General features: G+C 52.7%; 1 protein-coding gene across 1 annotated transcript in view; it reads right to left on the minus strand.

The window, feature by feature from the left end:
* SEZ6L (seizure related 6 homolog like) overlaps window positions 1-18,955 on the minus strand; it is a 112,066-nt gene that overhangs the window by 16,054 nt on the left and 77,057 nt on the right. The window contains exons 7-10 of the mRNA XM_026657003.1: window positions 17,749-17,915; window positions 12,926-13,120; window positions 11,596-11,734; window positions 9,494-9,531 (exon numbers count right to left, since the gene is read on the minus strand). Of these exons, the coding sequence (XP_026512788.1) occupies window positions 9,494-9,531; window positions 11,596-11,734; window positions 12,926-13,120; window positions 17,749-17,915 (539 nt within the window). The remainder of the gene's footprint in view (window positions 1-9,493; window positions 9,532-11,595; window positions 11,735-12,925; window positions 13,121-17,748; window positions 17,916-18,955) is intronic.

The raw sequence follows: 18,955 nt of genomic DNA on the forward strand, positions 1-18,955 counted from the left end.
GATTTCCCACAGCTTAATTGAACTGAATTCTTTGTTCCTTTCGTACGGCAGAAAGCTCAGTGCTATGGGACATGGAGATGAGATAACTGGCTCCTGCTCTGAAGGGGAATTCAAGTTATCGTGTCACAACATCCCACACCGCCGACGTTCCCGCTGGAACCGAAGCCTCAGGCGGCTCTGGGAGCAGCAGGGAGCCGGGGCCAGAACGAGGTGGGCAATAGGCAGGGTTACTTCCTAGCTAGCAGTGGCTTGCTGCAGGCCTCCATCGGGGCCTCCTCTTGCCCTGCTGCTGGGTCAGTGTGTGCCTAGCTCTCGCCCTCCTCCTGGGGCATTGCCTCCCTCTGTCACCGCTGCCTCCCTCCCTTCCCACAGCCAGCATCTGCTCCACCCCCCACCTCTGACCACGCGGCGTGTCCAGTTTTCCAGTGAGGAGCAGGAGGATCACTAGGAGGAGCTCGCTCTAACAAGTCCTTGGGGCAGGGCGGATCTGACAGGCTGGTGCTGGCCTGGCCCTGGAACCAAGTGGCAGCGATGGCCAGGGATCACAGCCTGAGCTGGTATAAATCGGTGCAGCTCCACTGAATTCAGGGGCAATTTAAATCTGGCCCAGAAAGCGTGGAGCAGGCATGGCCACCTGGAAAGCTGCGCCGAGACCACTGCACGCATCACTGAGCAAACAGGAAGGGGACTTTCAAAATTCCCAAGGACTTTAAGGGGTGGGGCTCACGGTTGGTCATCCGAGGGCAGGGCAGTATAGTTCAAACGATGACCAGAGAGGCGAGAACAGGCATTGTGGGACACCTCCCGGAGGCCAATCGCAGCACTGTAATCGACCAGGGTGTCTACACTGGCACCGCGGCCCTGTAGCCCCGGCGCAGAAAGCTCTACGCCTCTCGTCGGGGTGGTTTTTTTACAGTGCTGCAACTGTGCAGTTTCTGCGCACTAAGTGGCTTGGCAGTGTGTACGCCTCGGGAGTTACAGCGCAGAAACCTGCCAGTGTGGACAAGGCTTTATTCCCAGGGCTCAGACGTGTTTCTGAAGGACAAGCCTGTAAAATGGGCCAGAACGCACCACATAGCAGGTATTTTCCAAACCTCTCCCCAGGGCAGGAGACCCCCCAGCTTTCCCCTCCCCTCCCCAAATCACACAAGCGGAGCAGTGTGCTCTGGGGGGGCTTTCAGTGGCGAAGTCTCTGTGTCTCTAGACAAGTCCATTGACAGACCGTCATTTGCCAAACAGGGTGCCTCCATCTCAGGGCTGTGAGAAAACCATAGCTTGGCCAGACTTTCCTCCCTGTCCCCCGTGGAGAGCACGTGCCCCCCTGGACAAAAGAGGGGGCTGTCAGGGCTGGTGGGAGAGATATTTGTAGTAGCCCCATGTTAGGATATCAGCAGCACATCACTGCGTAGCTCAGAAGCGTGTCTCTCTCACCAACGGAAGCCGGTCCAATAAAAGCTATCACCTCCCCCACCTTGTCTCTCTAATACCCGGGACAGACCCAGCTACAACTACACCGCAGACAGAGATAGAACAGTCACATCATCTGGTTGGCTGATGGGGTAACTGGCCTATGGTACATGTGGCATGTAGTGGACATGAAATGATGCAAAACTAACCACAAACGTCAAAAGAGGCTTTAAAAACAAGCTGGACTGTTATTTGTCTCCTACCAGTGATAATTACCTCAGTGCCTGAAACGGCTTGGAGTGACTGGCCATTGGCAAACTCACAGCCTGCCAAAAACCCAGGAACATGTGGGGCAGCTGGATCATTCTTCACTAAAGAGATCACAGCTGTGTGTGGGGCAAGTTAATTCTGTGTCTGATGCGTCCCAGCACATCACAACTGGTGTGAAGCTTCGCCAGCTTGGGATTATGAATGGAGGGAGACCCAGTTTGAGCAATTTCATGCAGCCCTTTGGAGAAGATGGGGCTGAATTCCTGAGTAAAGTCCATCCGACACAGGGTTCCATTGGAAAAGATACATGGGATCATTTCTCCCTCACGTTTTACATATAAAATGGCTGAGGTAAGAAAGTGAGAAAACTCTCGGCGAATGACTAATTCTGCAGTGGGTACATGAGCATTCCCCAGGGTCAGCAGCCTGGCTTTGCCCAGGCAAAGGCCCCCACTTGGCTTTGGAGTGCTTTGCACAGACAGGGCACGTCGCTGCATCCAAACAAACCTTTTGGCCAGGTCAGCCAGTGTTTAGATTTTCCTTGCCAGCAGAGTGCACGGCTCTTCCAGAGACTGAAATCTATGGGGGGGGGGGGGGGAGCAGGCTCTGGGGGGGGAGAAATCTGTGATGAACGTCACTCTATGACCAACTAGGAGAAATTAAAATTCCGCAGACTCCTTTGCAGAGAACAATAGGTCACCTGGCTACGCTCAGGGTCGCACCTTCATCCTTGCAAGCTCCTGCGTCTCCGAAGGTCCTTTGCTGGTCTGGCTCTCCTTATGGCTCATCACACAGCAGTCAACCTAGTATAACCGGCCATCCTGTCTTCAGGTTAACAAGGGGTGTGTGTGTCTGTATTCCTGCCAATCACACTACCCGCAAGAGAGACCAACACCACGCCTGCCAAGCCCTCCTCCCAAAAGAGAGCCCAGCACCTCAGGCACCTGAGCGCAGGAGGACCAGGGAACACAGCAGACAGCACGGTTCCTTGGCCTCTCAATGTCTCTGCTAATCGAGTGCTGCTCTGGACGGGTCAAAGGGGAGCTGCTGTCGGTGGGATGCAGGGTCTGGGATTGCAGGGGAGATCCAAGGAACACACCATGCTGGGGGAGGCCCTCCAACCGCCTCCTCATTTGGTGGCAGAGGGTCATGACTGATTGGCACCTGGAAGCCGAAGTCCCTCTCCTCTCCCCTGGCTCCAGGGCAAACGGGTGGGGAGGAAGGGAGTGCAGCTGTATCTGGGGATGAACAGAGACAGCTCGTCTCCCAAGCTGTCAGCCCAGGGCTGTGAAATCTCCCGCCAGGGCCAGCCTGAACAGAGATGAGCTGAGACGCACTAAGTGACAAATCAACCCAGAAGAAACTGATAAATAAACAACACCTTCTGCCTCCTCCGCCATGCTGTCAAAGCTTCGGATCGGTACCAAGCAATTCTAGCTCTCCTCCACGGGGCAGCTGGCTCTCTTCAGAGAGACACTCCCTGCTGTGCCCGGCTGGTGTTTTCACCAGGACTTTGCTTTTCCAGCTCCCATCTTTGGGACTGGTTCTCCAGGCACACACAAGCCCTTTGTCCCAGGGGGACAGACTGAACCAGAAATGGAAGCTGCTACTGCAAATGCCTGGTGGGTCTGTCCAGCTGGTGCCAGTTTTAAATGCCCAGCTATGGCTTAATAGTTTGCTAAGCCATTCGCGATGCTCTTTGGGAACTCCTGGAGCACAGGAGAGAGCCCAGAGGACTGGAAAGGGGTGAGTACAGCACCGCTCTATGAAAAGGGGAATAAGGACAACCCAGGGAATTACAGACCAGTCAGCTTCACTTCGGTACCGGAAAGATAATGGAGCAGATAATCAAACAAGGGCTTTGTAAGCACCTAGCAGATAATAGGGTGATAAATAACAGTCCACAGGGATTTGTCAAGAACAGATTGCGTCAAACCAGCCGAACATCCTTCTTTGCCAGGGTAACAAGCCTGGTGGGCAGTGGGGAAGGGGGTGATGTGATGTCTCCTGACTTTAGTAAGTCTTTTGATAGCGTCTCACAGCATGGAAACCTCCAGGGACTGGGGCGCCCCGGCAGGGTCAGGACATGGCAGTGCCCATATCCCCTGCACAGGCACACTGGGGAGAGAGATGCTGCCCCTGTTGGGGCGTGCCCTGGTTTTACTACGCTTTCTCTTGCCCATCGCCGCTGCCACTCAACTGGGCACCTGCCCCACACCCACCCCAGCCTAGCGCGGCTTTGCTTTGAGATGCAAATGCAAATGTCTGAGTAAGGTTCTTTGAGGAAGCTAGCCAGCCAATCCCAGCAGAACGCTGGCACTTGGCGCAAATCTCTGCTTTCCAGCAAACACCATTTCTGTTTGATTACTTCAAACTCTCTGGCCTCCAGTTCTGCCCCGCCCCAGTCCCCACAAAGCTGGGAAGGTGCATTAGGAGCCCTGCCTTCGGATTTTCACTGAAAGCTTTAAAGCCGTTTTGACTCTAAGCTAGTACTTGATCTTCTGTGGAATCGTCTCTGGGAATCCCCAAAGAGCATCCCAAGAGCTTCCCTCCGCATTGGCAGTATCCCCCTGGCAGTGGCTCTCAGCACAGGCAGCTTTCCGAGGAATCCTGTCTTACTGGCTAGCCACCTGAACATGCAGTGAGGCTGCCGGCTTGTATGTATGCCGCATGAGGCAATCCTACGTCACATCTCTGGTCTCAGGGGCCTGGAACCCAATCCTCCGCACGCAGTGGGGCTGATGGAATCAGGCAGGAGAGTGGATGCATTTCATGCAGACGTGCTGATCCCACAAAAGAAAGAAAAGCCAAGACAAGAGAACTGGAGCTGGTTCCCACAGCTGAGCCTAGAGGGGACAGAGGAGGAGAGGATTTTATCCCTCCTCCCATCCTCTGGTACCTGTCCCAGTTACATCATTTCAACGGATCCTCCAACGACAATTTCTCCTTTGGGTCCGTCCGCCCCCACTCACTTCTCCAGCCCAGGTGGAGGTTTCTCTCATTATTAATTTTCCTTCTTTTTAGCCCCATAGCTACCACTGTGGGCAAGCGACAGCGAGGCGATGGGATGTGCCTTTTGCCTCAGAGGTCGCTATGGCTTGTGGTCCTTCCTCGCCCTCCCAGCAGCTGTGAAGGCGGAGTCACAGCCCTGTCGGTGGCAAAGTTATTCTGGTAGCGTGCAGCCTGAGACGGTGCCAGGCGCCCACGTGCGCTCTGTCTGCAGTGCCTGGCGGCTGTGGGGAAAATAACTTGTGAGGGGAAATTCCGAACTGGTCTCCTCGCGCGCTGATGGAGACAGACCAGGGGAGCTCAGTGCCAGGCGCAGCTCACGCTGTGCTATTAGCAGCTGTGTTAGTGAAAGAGCCTGAGACAGCGTCCCCTTGGCAAAGCGGCGTGCAGCCCTCCTGACATGCCGAAACAGGCCTGCCACTCAGAGAGCTGCTGAACACCCAGAGTGCAGCACCTCCCAGGGCCCGGCCCGTGCTACTGAAACCAGCGTGCTGGGGTTCTCAGGCAGACAGTCACTTCGAGTCCAGGGGCCAATCAGGAAAGGGGCTGGGAGCTATTAGGTTAATTAGTGAGGGCCTGTCCCCAAACCCACTGAAGTCAATGGGAGTCTTTCCATTGACTTCAACAGACTTTGGATCAGGCACATGGCATCTGTAGAGTGCTTTGAACATGTGAAGTCCAGCGTGAATACACACGTGTGTGCACGCGCACACACACCCACGCACACAATAATAATAATTCCTATTTTCCTGTCAGTGCAAAATCCCCTGTAGCTTCCCTTTCAATGGCCCCATCCATATTATCCAGGGGCAATGCTTCTACTTGGCCTGCACCTGTAATGCGCAGCCCAACGTACAGCGTGTCACGAAAACGTACTCGTCTCATTAACTGAGACTGGCCAGTTAGGCGCCCTGAGTCCTGAGGCAGCCGAAAGCAGCTGTGCTCAGACTGTCAGCACCGAGCGGAGAGCAGCCATCAGGGGAGAATTCCTCTACACCCGCCGGCGAGCCCGGGGGGTGCTGTGTAACGCTGGGCGAAGCAATGCTGGGGACACAGCTCCCGCAGAACCAGTCTGGTAGCCTGGTTGTCAGTGCAGCCCCAGCCCCAGCCCCAGCAGTGGGTCCCTGCATCCAAATAGCAACCAGGCCTCTTTGTTAAGCCGGCAGAATCCCTTAGATTTTCCTCCCACTGTCTGTTAATTGGCGTCAGTGATTACAGGTGATTTTAATTTTAGGCCCGGCTTGACAAAGCCCTGGCTGGGATGATTTAGTTGGGGATTGGTCCTGCTTTGAGCAGGGGGTTGGACTAGATGACCTCCTGAGGTCTCTTCCAACCCGGATATTCTATGTTTGTATGATTCTGTGACATGCACACTAGTGAGTGACCAGCACTAAAACTATTCCACTGCCGGACACTAGGTAGGATCCCGTCCAGAGCATGTGTGTATGTGAGTCACAGTATGTACAAAGAGTGCCACCTAGTGGCACAGCCATTAGGGTGTACGGCTCATCAGTGGCTAGTTTTAGCAAAGCTGTGGTTACATTACAAATGGCCTCCTGCCTGAGCAGATCTTAACAGGCCAAGCAAACCCAGCAACGACATTCAGCCAGGCAGGAAAAGCAGAAAAATCCCTCTGATGCCTCCTCGTGAAACCCTGTCTTCCCAATCTTCTCCTTCATGCACAATCCAGATTTGCTCCGGGCTTCCATTCCTCAAACCCGAGCCGAGAGGGTCCCACTGTGACGATTTCCTGACATGCTTGCCTCTCTTGTGTGTATTCAGCCCCAGAAACAATCCCGGTAACAATGGTGCATAAGGCAAGCAAACTCTCCCCGCATGCTGAGGTTCATGCACAGAGGGCAAAAGTTGGGCACCTCCAGCAATGATACACCACACAACAAAAACACTAACCCAGGAACCTATCCTTGCAACAAAGCCAGTTGCCAACTCTGTCCACATATCGATTCAAGGGACACCATCATAGGACCCAACCACATCAGCCAGACAATCAGGGGCTCGTTCACCTGCACATCTACCAATGTGATATATGCCATCATGTGCCAGCAAAGCCCCTCTGCCATGTACATTGGCCAAACCGGACAGTCTCTATGCAAAAGAATAATATTCAAAAACCAGTTGGAGAACACTTCAATCTCCCTGGTCACTCGATTACAAACCTCAAAGTCACAATACTCCAACAAAAAAACCACAGACTCCAATGAAAACTGCAGAATTGGAATTAATTTGCAAACTGGACACCATTAAATTAGGCTTGAATAAAGACTGGGAGTGGATGGGTCATTACACAAAGTAAAACCTATTTCCCCATGCTATTTTTCCCCCTACTGTTACTCACACCTTCTTGTCAACTATTGGAAATGGGCCATCCTGATTAGCACTACAAATGTTTTTTTTCTCCTGCTGGTAATAGCCCACCTTAACTGATTACTCTCATAGCTAGTATGGCAACACCCATTTTTTCATGTCCTCTGTGTATACAGTATATATCTTCCTATTGTATTTTCCACTGCGTGCATCTGATGAAGTGGATTTTAGCCCATGAAAGCTTATGCTTAAATAAATGTGTTAGTCTCTAAGGTGCCACAAGGACTCCTCGTTGTTTTTGTGGATACAGACTAACACGCTGCTGCTCTGAATCCAGTGAGTCTGACACCACTTGCTGTGAGAGCTGTGAAACAGGCCAAAGGGTCTGCAGGCAGTGTGATGAGTGCGAGTCTGTCCTGGCCCTTAGCTTAACAGCAGAGCTCTCATCTAGAAATGCTGGGCGCCCAGTTTCTAGCCCAGAGCTCTGTCCTGAGCCTGGAAACTGATGTCGTTATTGGCACATGCGCTTGTTTGCTGATTGAGATGTGTCGCGCTGTGTGAAGAGTGCACGCACACAACACTGTCTCGTTTGCTCTGTCAGTTGAGTGATCGAGTGGCAGCCACACCACACTTCAGGGGCTCGTACTTGGTGGTTTTTAAAGCATCAAACACAATTCCTGCAGAACTGTGCTGAGCATTCCCAAGGGGCATGCAGCCCCACTGCCGCCTCTCGGGCTGTGGCACTATGCCCTTACCAGCTGGGGCAGCCATGCGGTGGGGAGCTGTGTAGACTGGATGCTGTTTGTAGGCTGTAGGCTGTGCTCTGTCTCTCAAAGTTACACAGAGTCCTCAGAAGTGTCCTACCTAGACAATAAGCACCTTGAGAAAATATTAGGTGCCATGGAATTATGCTGTTTCTATTGCCTGGACCTCATCAAGTTCCCATTCAAAGAGAATGTCCTGGAGTTTAACTCCAGCCACAGGTGAGAGTGCCAGTGACTGCAGCCCTACTAACTAGGGCTTCCATAAAACTACATGTCTGAGGGTCAGAGCCGGCGGTGAGCTTCAGAGCACACTGGGCCAGAAGAATACAGGAAATAATGCAAGTTAGTTTGTAGCTTTGGACTGCCCTGGACAAGCATGTGTTAGCATGGGGTTCATTCATGGCAGAGACTGGCTTCAGTCCCCAGCTCATTTGTCTTTAATAAAACCTTTCCCCTGTTTTGGGGAACACTTCTTGGATCCACCCGAAAGAGAAGTGAAAGCTGTTGGCAAACAGGATGGAAGGGATCATTATATCAGTGAATGGCCATGCAGGCTTCTAAATCTGGAAGCAGGTTTGCAGAAAGACAGACAGAACCGGCCCACTCTCCACACAATAAACACACTTGCATGCGTATGTGCATGTGTGTCTGGGTGAGATGTTAAGTTCCCATCAAAGTCTTGGTTGTCTCTGAGCTAAGTGACCAAGTGAGACATGCACAGAGCCAAGGAGCGACTTGCGGAACAGGCACATACAAAGACAGCCAGCCCAGTCACACTTTCTCACAGTCTAGAGTAGGCCATTGAGCAACTGAATGACAGAGAAGGCAGGAGGTCAAGTGCAATTTGTGACCTGAAATGAGTCATGTTTGTCGAGGGCAAGGCTTGTGAAAGGGACATTCAGCCCGCCTGCTTTCCAACTTGTGTCAGTCTCCCTCTGCTCCCAGGAACCATCCAGTAGGTTCCCCCCTGCTGCCCAGTGTTATGGCCATGATGGAGTGTTTGCAGAATGCAAGGGGAGCTCTCCGCACATTTTAGAGCATTAGCAGGTCACCACAGTGAAGAAGAAGAGGCTTTGCCTTATGTGAGGTGTTACATATCCCGACAGGAGCATCACAGGAGTTTTTGCCCTCCTGCAAAGCATCAGGCAAAGCGTGCTGCTGGAGACAGGGGATCACACTGGATAGCCCATGGGCCCCATATGCTATACAAATCCCGTGTTCCTATCAATACTACAGGTAAATTGTGATTGGCACTCACTTGCATGAGTACCAGAGTGTAGGTAAGTCATTATTTATTGCGCGTCTCCATCTGCTGGACACTTGACTGAGTTAAAAGTACCAGGTGAGAGGAGGATGCTGGGTTTACACGCTGCCCTTTGCAGCCCCTCTGCACCTCATGCCTACGGAAGCGTCACTCGCTCTCAAGCTATCTCAGCCCTTGTAAATACAACATCTGCCCTAACAGCCCATTTTTACCGCAGTTGTTTCCAGGTTCTCAAATCTGTGCCAAAAGCATTGAAGTAGGAATTAAAAGGCTAATGAAAACGACCAGGGAACAGCAGCTGGTGAAGTGTTTATGGCTGTTCTCGGCACGTTTTTTGCAGAACCAAAGTTGTAGAGGGCATTGCTTGGGATTGGTGTCTTGTGGTTATTTGCTCTGAATTTTGATTAGCAACAGATACACCCAAACACCTGCATATAGTTTCAAACTGTCTCACCCATGGGTGTTCTGGGCCAGTAATGATCCAGGCCATGCCTGAAAGGATGTCACAGAATTGGCCCATCAGCTGCGGCCACATTTCGGACAGCAGACTTTTACTGCTGGTAATTGGGGGAATGACGACGTCTTAAATTCCACCAGCGTTTAATAGTTTCAAAGGGAGAAAGGACAGCAAGAAAATTCATCCTCATTCCTGAGCTGCCCAGCCAGCCTGCCTCTGCTCTCAGGGCTGAACAGGCCCAAACCCTCTTCGAACTGTAATACACTGTGTGCCAGCAATGACTGAGAAAACCCCCGCAGCCAAGTATCAGCCATTTCCTGTCCATGCTTCCCCAGCCAGCCTTGCTACACAGAAAAGTCTGAGGCCCAGGTGGAGAGTTTGAGACCTTGCTTTGGAGTCTGACGCATAGACCCAGCTAATGACTCCAGTGAGAGTGGGCTCTGCCTGTAGCCCAGCTCGCCTGGAGCACTGGCGTCAGCTCCTAAAGCACTGCCGTGGATGTGAGTGTGGGATACTTTCGCTCCTTCCGATGGGGGCTGAGTTGTACAGAACACAAGGCCAGGCCCCCAAAAGGCTATTTCAAACTGAAGCTGTTCCATCTGTAGACAGCAAGTTCCCTTGAGATCCAAGACTGCACGAGCTGCAGAGCTGGCAGCGAGGTCAGCCCAAAATAGCACTTTACCTGCTCCGGAGCCCTTTTCCGAGCTCATTAGCAGCTAAAGGCGCGGACGCTCTGGAGTCTGGGCTGCTCCCCGAAAGCAGCGCGTTCTGTTGGCTCTGCCAGGCCCTCGAGCTGAGACTGTCTGAATGTCAGTGAGCCACGGGGAGTCGGTAAATGCTTTTCTGCAGGGTAAGTGACGGGGCGAGTTAGTATAGCATAATAATGGCCCTGCAGAGCTGGGCTGGAATACGATCCAGTACCTGATTTTCAACTAGCTATGGAGCTGATCCCTGCCAAACTGATTCCTTGCCGAGGCTGATCTCACGCAGGCCTGGTATTGCTCCCTCCAGCATTAGGACTCGCAAGCACAGCAGTCATCTCAAGAGCCATTCGCTCGTGAAACGCCGAGACGAGCACGTTTCCCTTCCGGAGCAGCCCTCCTCATTACCGGAGCAGTGAGCCCAGAGTGCGTCACAAAGGATTGCATGCTGGGCTAGTGAAAAGAGCTTAAAAGAACCCAGCCACGGAGAGCCTCGGCCAGAGCCGGCCAGTAGGGTCCCACCCAGAGCCCAGCTGGGGTGGGGACTGAAAGAGAGTCTTTCAGACCGGGCAAGGCTGGGTGGTGGATGGAGAGTTCTGCACCTTAGAGAACCCCACAGCAGCAGGAGTTTCATCTGCCTTCTCCCTGTGCATGCTGGGGTAGCCCTTTGCCAGGGCCAGGGAGCACACACCTCCCTTGAGGGGCTTTCTCGCTCACCCCCATGCTCTAGAGCAGGCCCACGGGGGCCATGCTGCAGATCGAGTGGCACCACATTGGCATGGGGACGCTTGTCAAAATGGGCGTCACTGTTTAAAACTGCAGATTCTGCAAAAGGAGGCAGAACCTTCACCCATGAGTCCAGCAGATTTCCACGGGATGTGATCTAGGGTGATAAATCAAATGACACTTGTGTAATATTTTTCATCTTCAATATCTGCATCTCTAGTCCTCTTAGCACCTCTTCCTGGCTGGGGAGATCATTGTCCCTGTCCGATCTGCATCTAAAATAATGGCATTATTCATATTGCTCCCATTAATATCCCAGTCCCTCAGATGGGTGGGGAAACCGAGGCACAGAGGTTCAGTGACTTGCTGAAGATGACCAGCAGTTTCAGAGACAGAAGCAGGATTGGAACTTTTGGGACACAGACTTGCTTTGCTCTGTGACGGAGATGGCTAATAATGTAGCCTGTCTTGGCACAGTCAGTGCTATCTGTGGTCACTTTGTGCGTAGGCCTCCTGCCGAGGTCTAAGCACAGCAAAGGGCAGCACATCCCACAAACACACCCCGGGCCTTGTAACAGTTTCTGGTGTCAGCAGAGCAATCACACATGATAAACCAGCTGCTGGAGGAAAGGGATCAGCCCAGCCCGGGTCAGGCTCCTGCAAAGTACTCACAGCTGGATGTCCAGGAAAAGCCGCTTTTCCTCCCCAACATGTATCCTCCAGATGCAGTCCTCTCCCTCAGCGTAGGGCTCTGGCCAGTTGGGGGACAGGATGACTCCTGCCATGGCAGAGAGCTCCCCTCCACACATTGCTGAAATAGCGAGAGACAGAGAGAGGTGACTCATAAAAACGGCCAGACTGAGTCAGACCAAAGGTCCATCTAGCCCAGTATCCTGTCTTCCGACAGTGGCCAATGCCAGGTGCCCCAGAGGGAATGAACAGAACAGGGAATCATCAAGTGATCCATCCCCTGTCACCCATTCCCAGCTTCTGGCAAACATAGGCGAGGGACACCATCCCTGCCCATCCTGGCTAATAGCCATTGATGGACCTATCCTCCATGAATTTATCTAGTTCTTTTTTGAACCCTGTTGTAATCTTGGCCTTCACAACATCCTCTGGCAAGGAGTTCCACAGGTTGACTGTGCGTTGTGTGAAAAAATACTTCCTTTTGTTTGTGTTAAACCTGCTGCCTATTAATTTCATATGGTGACCCCTAGTTCTTGTGTTATGAGAAGGAGTAAATAACACTTCCTTATTTACTTTCTCCACACTAGTCATGATTTTTTAGACCTCTATCATATCCCCCCTTAGTAGTCTCTTTTCCAAGCTGAAAAGTCCCAGTCTTATTAATCTCTCCTCATTCGGAAGCTGTTCCATACCCCTAATCATTTTTGTTGCCCTTTTCTAAACCTTTTCCAATTCCAATATATCTTTTTTGAGATGGGGCGACCACATCTGCACGCAGTATTCAAGGTGTGGGCGTACCATGGATTTATATAGAGGCAATATGATATTTTCTGTCTTATTATCTATCCCTTTCCTAATGATTCCCAACATTCTGTTCACTTTTTTGACTGCCGCTGCACACTGAGTGAATGTTTTCAGAGAACTATCCACAATGACTCCAAGATCCCGCTCTTGAGTGGTAACAGCTCATTTAGACCCCAGCAGTCCTGGGGGCTGAGGGAATGCTGCCTGCAGCGCGGTGGGAGATCTGCCTGGCACAGTGGGAGCTCTGGCAGCCGACTTTGCTCTTCCAGTGCAGTCAACAGGCCCCATGGAGGCTAAGTCCCTCTCTGCATTTGCTGACCTGTCTCTGAATGCTGTGCAAGGGCTCACAGACATATGCCTTAACTTGGCTACGTTATCCTCATTCACATGCAGTCACTTTCTCTGGCAGCGCGGTCACTAACACCGGAGAGTTTTTATTTTTGCATGTTCTCCGACATGCAGTACCAGCGCAAGGCACAGCGACCCCAGCTGGCTGAGGGTAACTGACCTCTGCACAGTGGCTCGGTGTCATTCCAGTAGGGGTCCCTGACGTTGATACACTCGATTATGGCAGGTCCCTGCTCCAGGGAATGGCCAGGGTCACAGGTGAACTCCACCGTCGTTCCCAGGTTGTAGGTAGGATCGGAGGTGGTAAAATTCCCATTCTGAATGTAGGGTTCATAGCAATGGCCTCGCTCGAAAGCTTGAAGGGAAACACCATGTTAATTGGGCAGGTGCAGCACGGACCCTGCTCTGGGGAGGAGACAGCATCTGTCACCGTCACCTTTTCTAGTTTTTGTGCAACTGTCACAACTCTCACCACAAGTAATCAACAGAGTCTGCACTCCGGGCCATCAGCTCCAAAGCACCAGCTGAGCTAAAGGGGTAAGTCCATTAGCAGTAGTAGGCTGTTATCCATTGTACAGACCAGTGTTTCATAAGCTCTCTGTAGTAGAGCTAGGGAGCAGTAAGCTGCTCTAGGAAGACTAAGAACCAGCCCGAGTCAGTGCTTATCTCCCTGGCAGGGCCTCACCGGGGGTCAGGACTGGTACGTCCCTGCTGGATTTGTGGCACCCAACAGCAGTGAGCCTGGCACAGTCTGGATGCCAGTCTAGCTTGTGCCACGCTCTGGAATGCCATTGGGCTCCCCTGGCGCTGTGCCATGCGTGGGGGCATGTGGGAGGGAGAAAGCTGCCTATCGAACTAAATTCCATTCCACTCACATCTGTTTTACATTTTTCTTTACAAACGAGAGTGAAAATCTGTTTAAAGGCCCCCAGCCAGCCCAATCCCCAGACAGCGCTGAGCAAACAGAGCAAGTGCCCAGTGACTGTAAGCTGGGAAACAACGTGCGGAAGCCGAAATTGAAAGCTGTCAATTGACTGTAACTGAGCAAGTTCTAGTCAGGGCTGGGCTGGACGTTTTTATCACTGAACATGTTACCAGATGAAGAGTTCAGGGCGGATGTGGCACATGCTGGGCAAGCGCTCCTCTAGAAACCCCTCCCAAACTGCCGGTGCCTGGCATCTGCTTCACAGCGTGGCCACTGGATAGGATTGCTGCTGAACTGGGCTCTTGTACGGGGATGCTGCAGCCCTGTTCCGTCGCTTATTTTACAGGCAATTAGGATTAACAATGGTTTATCTGGTCTGAGCTTTTAAGGCTTAGCCAAGCCCCACTTCTTTTGTGTATTATCAACAGTAATATACAAGCCGTGCTGCCAGTGTATATATTTACTGAGCAATCTTCTTCCCTGGGATTATTGCATGTTATTGAGTCTGGTCAGAGACCCGAGGTCTTAGACGGATCCTGACACCAGCATGTATTTCAATGACAATTGTGGCAAATCTCTTGGAGCTCCCTGGGATTCACCTGGCATGTCCCTGAACCTCTCATTCTCCAAAGGAGAAACTCTTGGCTATTAACTGGTTCACAAATGCAGCCACTCCTCAGTCAGATTGACAGCTGCTCGGCCGGCTCCATGGCACTCCGCAGGCAGAAGGCAAATGACTGGAGTAAGATTACTTCGCTGTAATCTTGGAGAGGTTCCAAGTTAGGCATTTTCTGCAGTCACCAGGGGCTGTATTGCGTGGATCTGCACACGAAGTTTAACTGGGGGACATATCAGCCCCTATTCTAGCGGCTCTCAAACTGCGGGCTGGGACCCCAAAGTGGGTCGCGACCCTATTTCAGTGGGGTCACCAGGGCTGGCTGGGGCCCAGGCAAAAGCCGAAGCCCGAGCCCCACTGCCCAGGGCCAAAGCCTGAGCCCTACCACCCGGGGCTCAGGTTACAGGCCCCCTGCCCAGGGATGAAGCCTTTGGGCTTTGGCTTTGGGGCTCCTGCCCAGGGTGGTGGGGCTCAGGCAGGCTCAGGCTTCAGTCTAGGGTGACCAGACATCCCGATAAAATCGGGACTGTCCCGATATTTAGGCGTTTGTCCCACGTCCCGACCGATGTTTGGTCGGGACACAATTTGTCCCGATATTTTGCGGCACTCCGCTTTTTTTTTTGCTCCACCAGTGCGCCGCCCCCCCCCCCCCCCCCCCCCCCCCGCCTCCCGCTCTTTTCCTCCTCCCATCTGCTCCCCCTACTTCAGTCCCCCCCCCCTTGGGGCCGTGTAGTAGCTTTTGTGGTCAGAAGGGGGTCTGGTGCAATGAAGCTGGAGGCCCCCGGCCCTGTTCTGTGGGATAGAGGATGCCAGTCAGACCACCCTGGCCAGATCACCACCCAACCTGTGAGTAACGCTGACTCTGCTCCACCCACACGTGTGACTTATTCCAGCATCCGCAGCCCTCTCGCCCACACAAACCCTCTTCGGGAGAATCTGCTTATGACTTTGACTTTATTACTCTGCCTTCTGAGTCAGGGAGCCCTGGATTGTGTTAGGCAATTGTAACAGGACTGGAGAGCCAGGGGCTAAGCCAGCCCTGGTTACAGCAGGGGCCCCACCTGGGTGGAATTAGGGTGATCCCAGGGTAAAAGACAGCAGGAAATTGCGGGGAGGGACTGGCAGAGTGGAGCTGCAGGGAAAGAGGGTCTCTTGCCAGGGTCCTGGAGGCAGGGCCATGCCCAGGGTAAGCCTGGGTGGAAGATTGATTTGGGGTTTGTCTGAGAACTTTGTGACTGTAATAAACCCCCCCAGATGCTAAGCAGGGCTGCGGCTGACAGCAGAGCCGGCTCCAGGCACCAGCACAGCAAGCAGGTGCTTGGGGCGGCCAATGGAAAGGGGTGGCACGTCCGGCTCTTCGGCGGCAGGTCCCTCAGTCCCTCTCGGGGGGAAGGACCGGCCACCGAATTGCCGCCGAAGGATAAAGCGGCGGCGGTAGAGCTGCCGCCGAAGTGCCGCCAATTGCGGCTTTTTTTTTCTTTTCTTTTTTTCGCCACGTGGGGCGGCGAAAATGCCGGAGCCGGCCCTGGCTGACAGAGACGGCGAAGTTTGCTGAAGGGGAAACCAGGGGCAGGAGATAGCAGAGGTGTCCAGGTCCTGAGGGGCACTTGGGTGGCAGCCCCCCATTACAGGGATGTCTAGTTAGTGCTCTCTGGTACTTAACATCCTCAGCTCCTCAGACCAGCCCGGGCAGCACTGCAGCGGTGCAGGACAGAGCTCTTGTAGGGCTGTCCATCCCGGGTTTCCTGTTGCACATACCCCGAGGGAGGGGAGCTGCACCATTCCGTCTTTGAAGGGTGGGAGCAGGAAGGAACGGTTTGGGTTTGATTGAACCAACAGCAGGTCTGACGAAGGGAGATTGCGCTAAGGCTCAGACATACCTGGTCTATTAGAACTCCCAACTGCTGACTAGACAGTCCCTGAACAGTGAAATCTAGAGAGCAGGGCCAGATTCCCAGCTCCTGCAAACAGGGGTAGCGCCACTGAAGTCAGTTCTGGTGATGTCAGTGAAGCTTCCCTGATTACCCCAGTTGCTGAGGATCTGGCCCTCTGTACTTCCAATGCACTTCTGAGCTAAAGTGAGCAGGGGTTATTTGTGATTAGCACAGACACTCTTTGTATAATGTAGTTTAATTACGCGTCATGGCACTTTTCAAATGTAAAGAAATTGCTCTTAACTCTGAGCACAGATGATTAGGTCTGGGGTAAGTGGGACTTAAATAGCAGCCAGGTGAGTGACACAGGGGGATTATTATAGCTTCTAACAGTCACCACGGAGCTTTGGCACCAAACGCCACAAAAGCTTTTAAAATAAAACAGCTGTATGGGAAAGCTGTGATTGTAGGGAAATATTTAAAGTGCATGCAGAACTAGGGGACAAGGCAGAAGACTGAATGTTCAGCGTCTTTGCATCCTCAGTAAGGAAACAGATTCTGATGTAGGATGGTGCCAGGGCAGGGGGAAGCAAAAGGGAAACTGGGAGTGAACGGGAGGTTTGATTTTCAGTTTTCAATGACATTGGAGGAACTGTGATTTCTCCACCCCCTCCCACCTTTTAAAAAAATGTAGATCCAAACTGCCACTGCTCTAATCTGACTGCACCTGGTGCGTCTGTCTAGCAGAATGTATCTGCAGCGCTGCCTGCCATCCCAGGTACAGGCTGGCTTTTCCCTGATTCCTCTGGACAGTAACTGGAACGGGGCTCACCTCTGAAGTAGTCACTAGTCCAACTCAAAACTAAACCAAAGTAAATCCGAAGCATAGGCCAGGAAGTAGCGTCCTGCTGTCAGACTAACATTTCTGGCTTGACTCTCCCCTGGGGTCTGGGAATGCTCTCTGGCTTGTAGCCATTTGTCCGATCTGCCTCTCACAGCGAATGAAGGGAAAAGAACTCCACTTCCCGGGCTCTGTACTGCAGAAATGAACACTCGTTTCTTTTGCCTTGATTCCTGTTTGCTGGAACAGGTCTTTGGGGAGAACTAGAACTGCAGCCGACCATGAACCACCAGTGATACGTTCGCAGCTAGGAGGTAAATCCTCCCAGCAGGGCTATGCAGTTGTCACATTTGCAGCAGCCAGGCTGGGAGGGGATAGGAACTGCCGGGACTTTCCTTCGGTAATTCGTGGGAGCCGCATGGGCAGACACTCGCCTGGCTCCGCTGGCCTAGGGATATTAGCGAGTTGACTACCAGTCTGCTGGCAGACTCAGCACCAGGTTCCAATCGATGCCTCCAATAATGCAGGGACAAGGGGAGGGGTGGCTATTGGATTCTGCTGGTGCCAGAGGCAAGCAGCTTCCTATAGCTACGAAGGGTAACCCCTGCTAGAGTAATTGCAATCAGTACATCTATGAATTGCCCGATTCCACTGAGCACAAGCAGCGTTAGCTAGTGTCTGCCTGCTGCTATCCACCAGCCAGATCCAAAATTAAAGGGAGAGTCACCTTCAAATCGAATGTTGAAAGCTGTGGTGGCCCTCGCCTCATCCGCCAGGAAGTCAATGCGGATGGCGGAGCCGTCGCTGATCACGCCTTCAAAGGGGACGCTCTCTGTCCGCAGGGAATCGTAGAGGATGGCTGAGTGGTTCGTCTCTCCGCTGTACACCACCATTCTGTCCAGAGAGGACACGGCATGTTAGCAAAGGGCTAGTGGCTCCTCCGCTGGCCACCTTTCTGCCTGGGCAGGGACTGAGCCAGCACAGGCGGGTAATCGCTCACTCCACCCCGCCCCGGTTCATTTCCCAGCACAGGCCAGGATCAGAGTGAGGAGCTGGACGCACAGGAGGGAAGAGGATGAAACGTGTACTTGGCAACAGTGTGAGACGATTCTGTACAGGGAGCTGCTCCTTCCTCCTCACCAGGCCCCTGGCAGAGTGAAAATGCCTCCAACTTGCCACTAACAATAGGGAAGCAGGAGGCAGTAACGTCTCTGCCTTTCAGCCCCGTGGTTCCGCACCCAGGCAGGGGCCCGTTCGGTCAGGCATTCGGAGGGCAGCGTTTGAAAGAAATGACGCAAACACCAATTCACAAAGCGGCTACGTCTGTTTTATCGTGTAGTAAACAGGTGCTTTATTCTCTGCTTTTACTACAAGCCATAAACTGGCTTTATTGCCTGTTACCAGACTGAATTTTTAATGCTACTTAAACACAAACATCAGCCCCATAAATGTGTGCTGTGTGTTATGGAGGCCAACAGACTGATTTGTCACTTTTCAGGGTTTGTGGGTGAGACGCAGCCATGGGCATTTGGGGTTTTTTGGGAGCCGGGGGGAAGTTTGTGGATTGGGCTACTGATTATGAGACCCAGTGTCACTATACAGACCCCATGCTAAATCACATGGTGGGTGGGGGTAACCGGAGACGTTTAAGGCCAGAAGGGACCATTGTGACCATCTGCAGGTGATCCAGTTCCCGTCTGGGGCAGCAGAGCCCATTAGCTCTCCTGCCCTTCCCATCACTTTCTGTTTACAAGTTACTCTGGAGAGTCCTGCCCTAGAACAATGGATCTTTGACTCTTCTGTACCAGCGAGACTCACCTCCTCCCAGGATGCCCTCCCATCTCGCCGGGCACCCCTCCCACTCAGCAACACGGCAGGGCGGGGTGGTTGTGCCCTCTCCCCCCTCCTGCAGACGCTTGCCCTAGAGAGTGCTG

The sequence above is a fragment of the Terrapene carolina genome, unplaced genomic scaffold (assembly GCF_002925995.2).
Source record: "Terrapene carolina triunguis isolate 2854851 unplaced genomic scaffold, T_m_triunguis-2.0 Scaffold234, whole genome shotgun sequence".
Lineage (NCBI taxonomy): Eukaryota > Metazoa > Chordata > Testudines > Emydidae > Terrapene > Terrapene triunguis.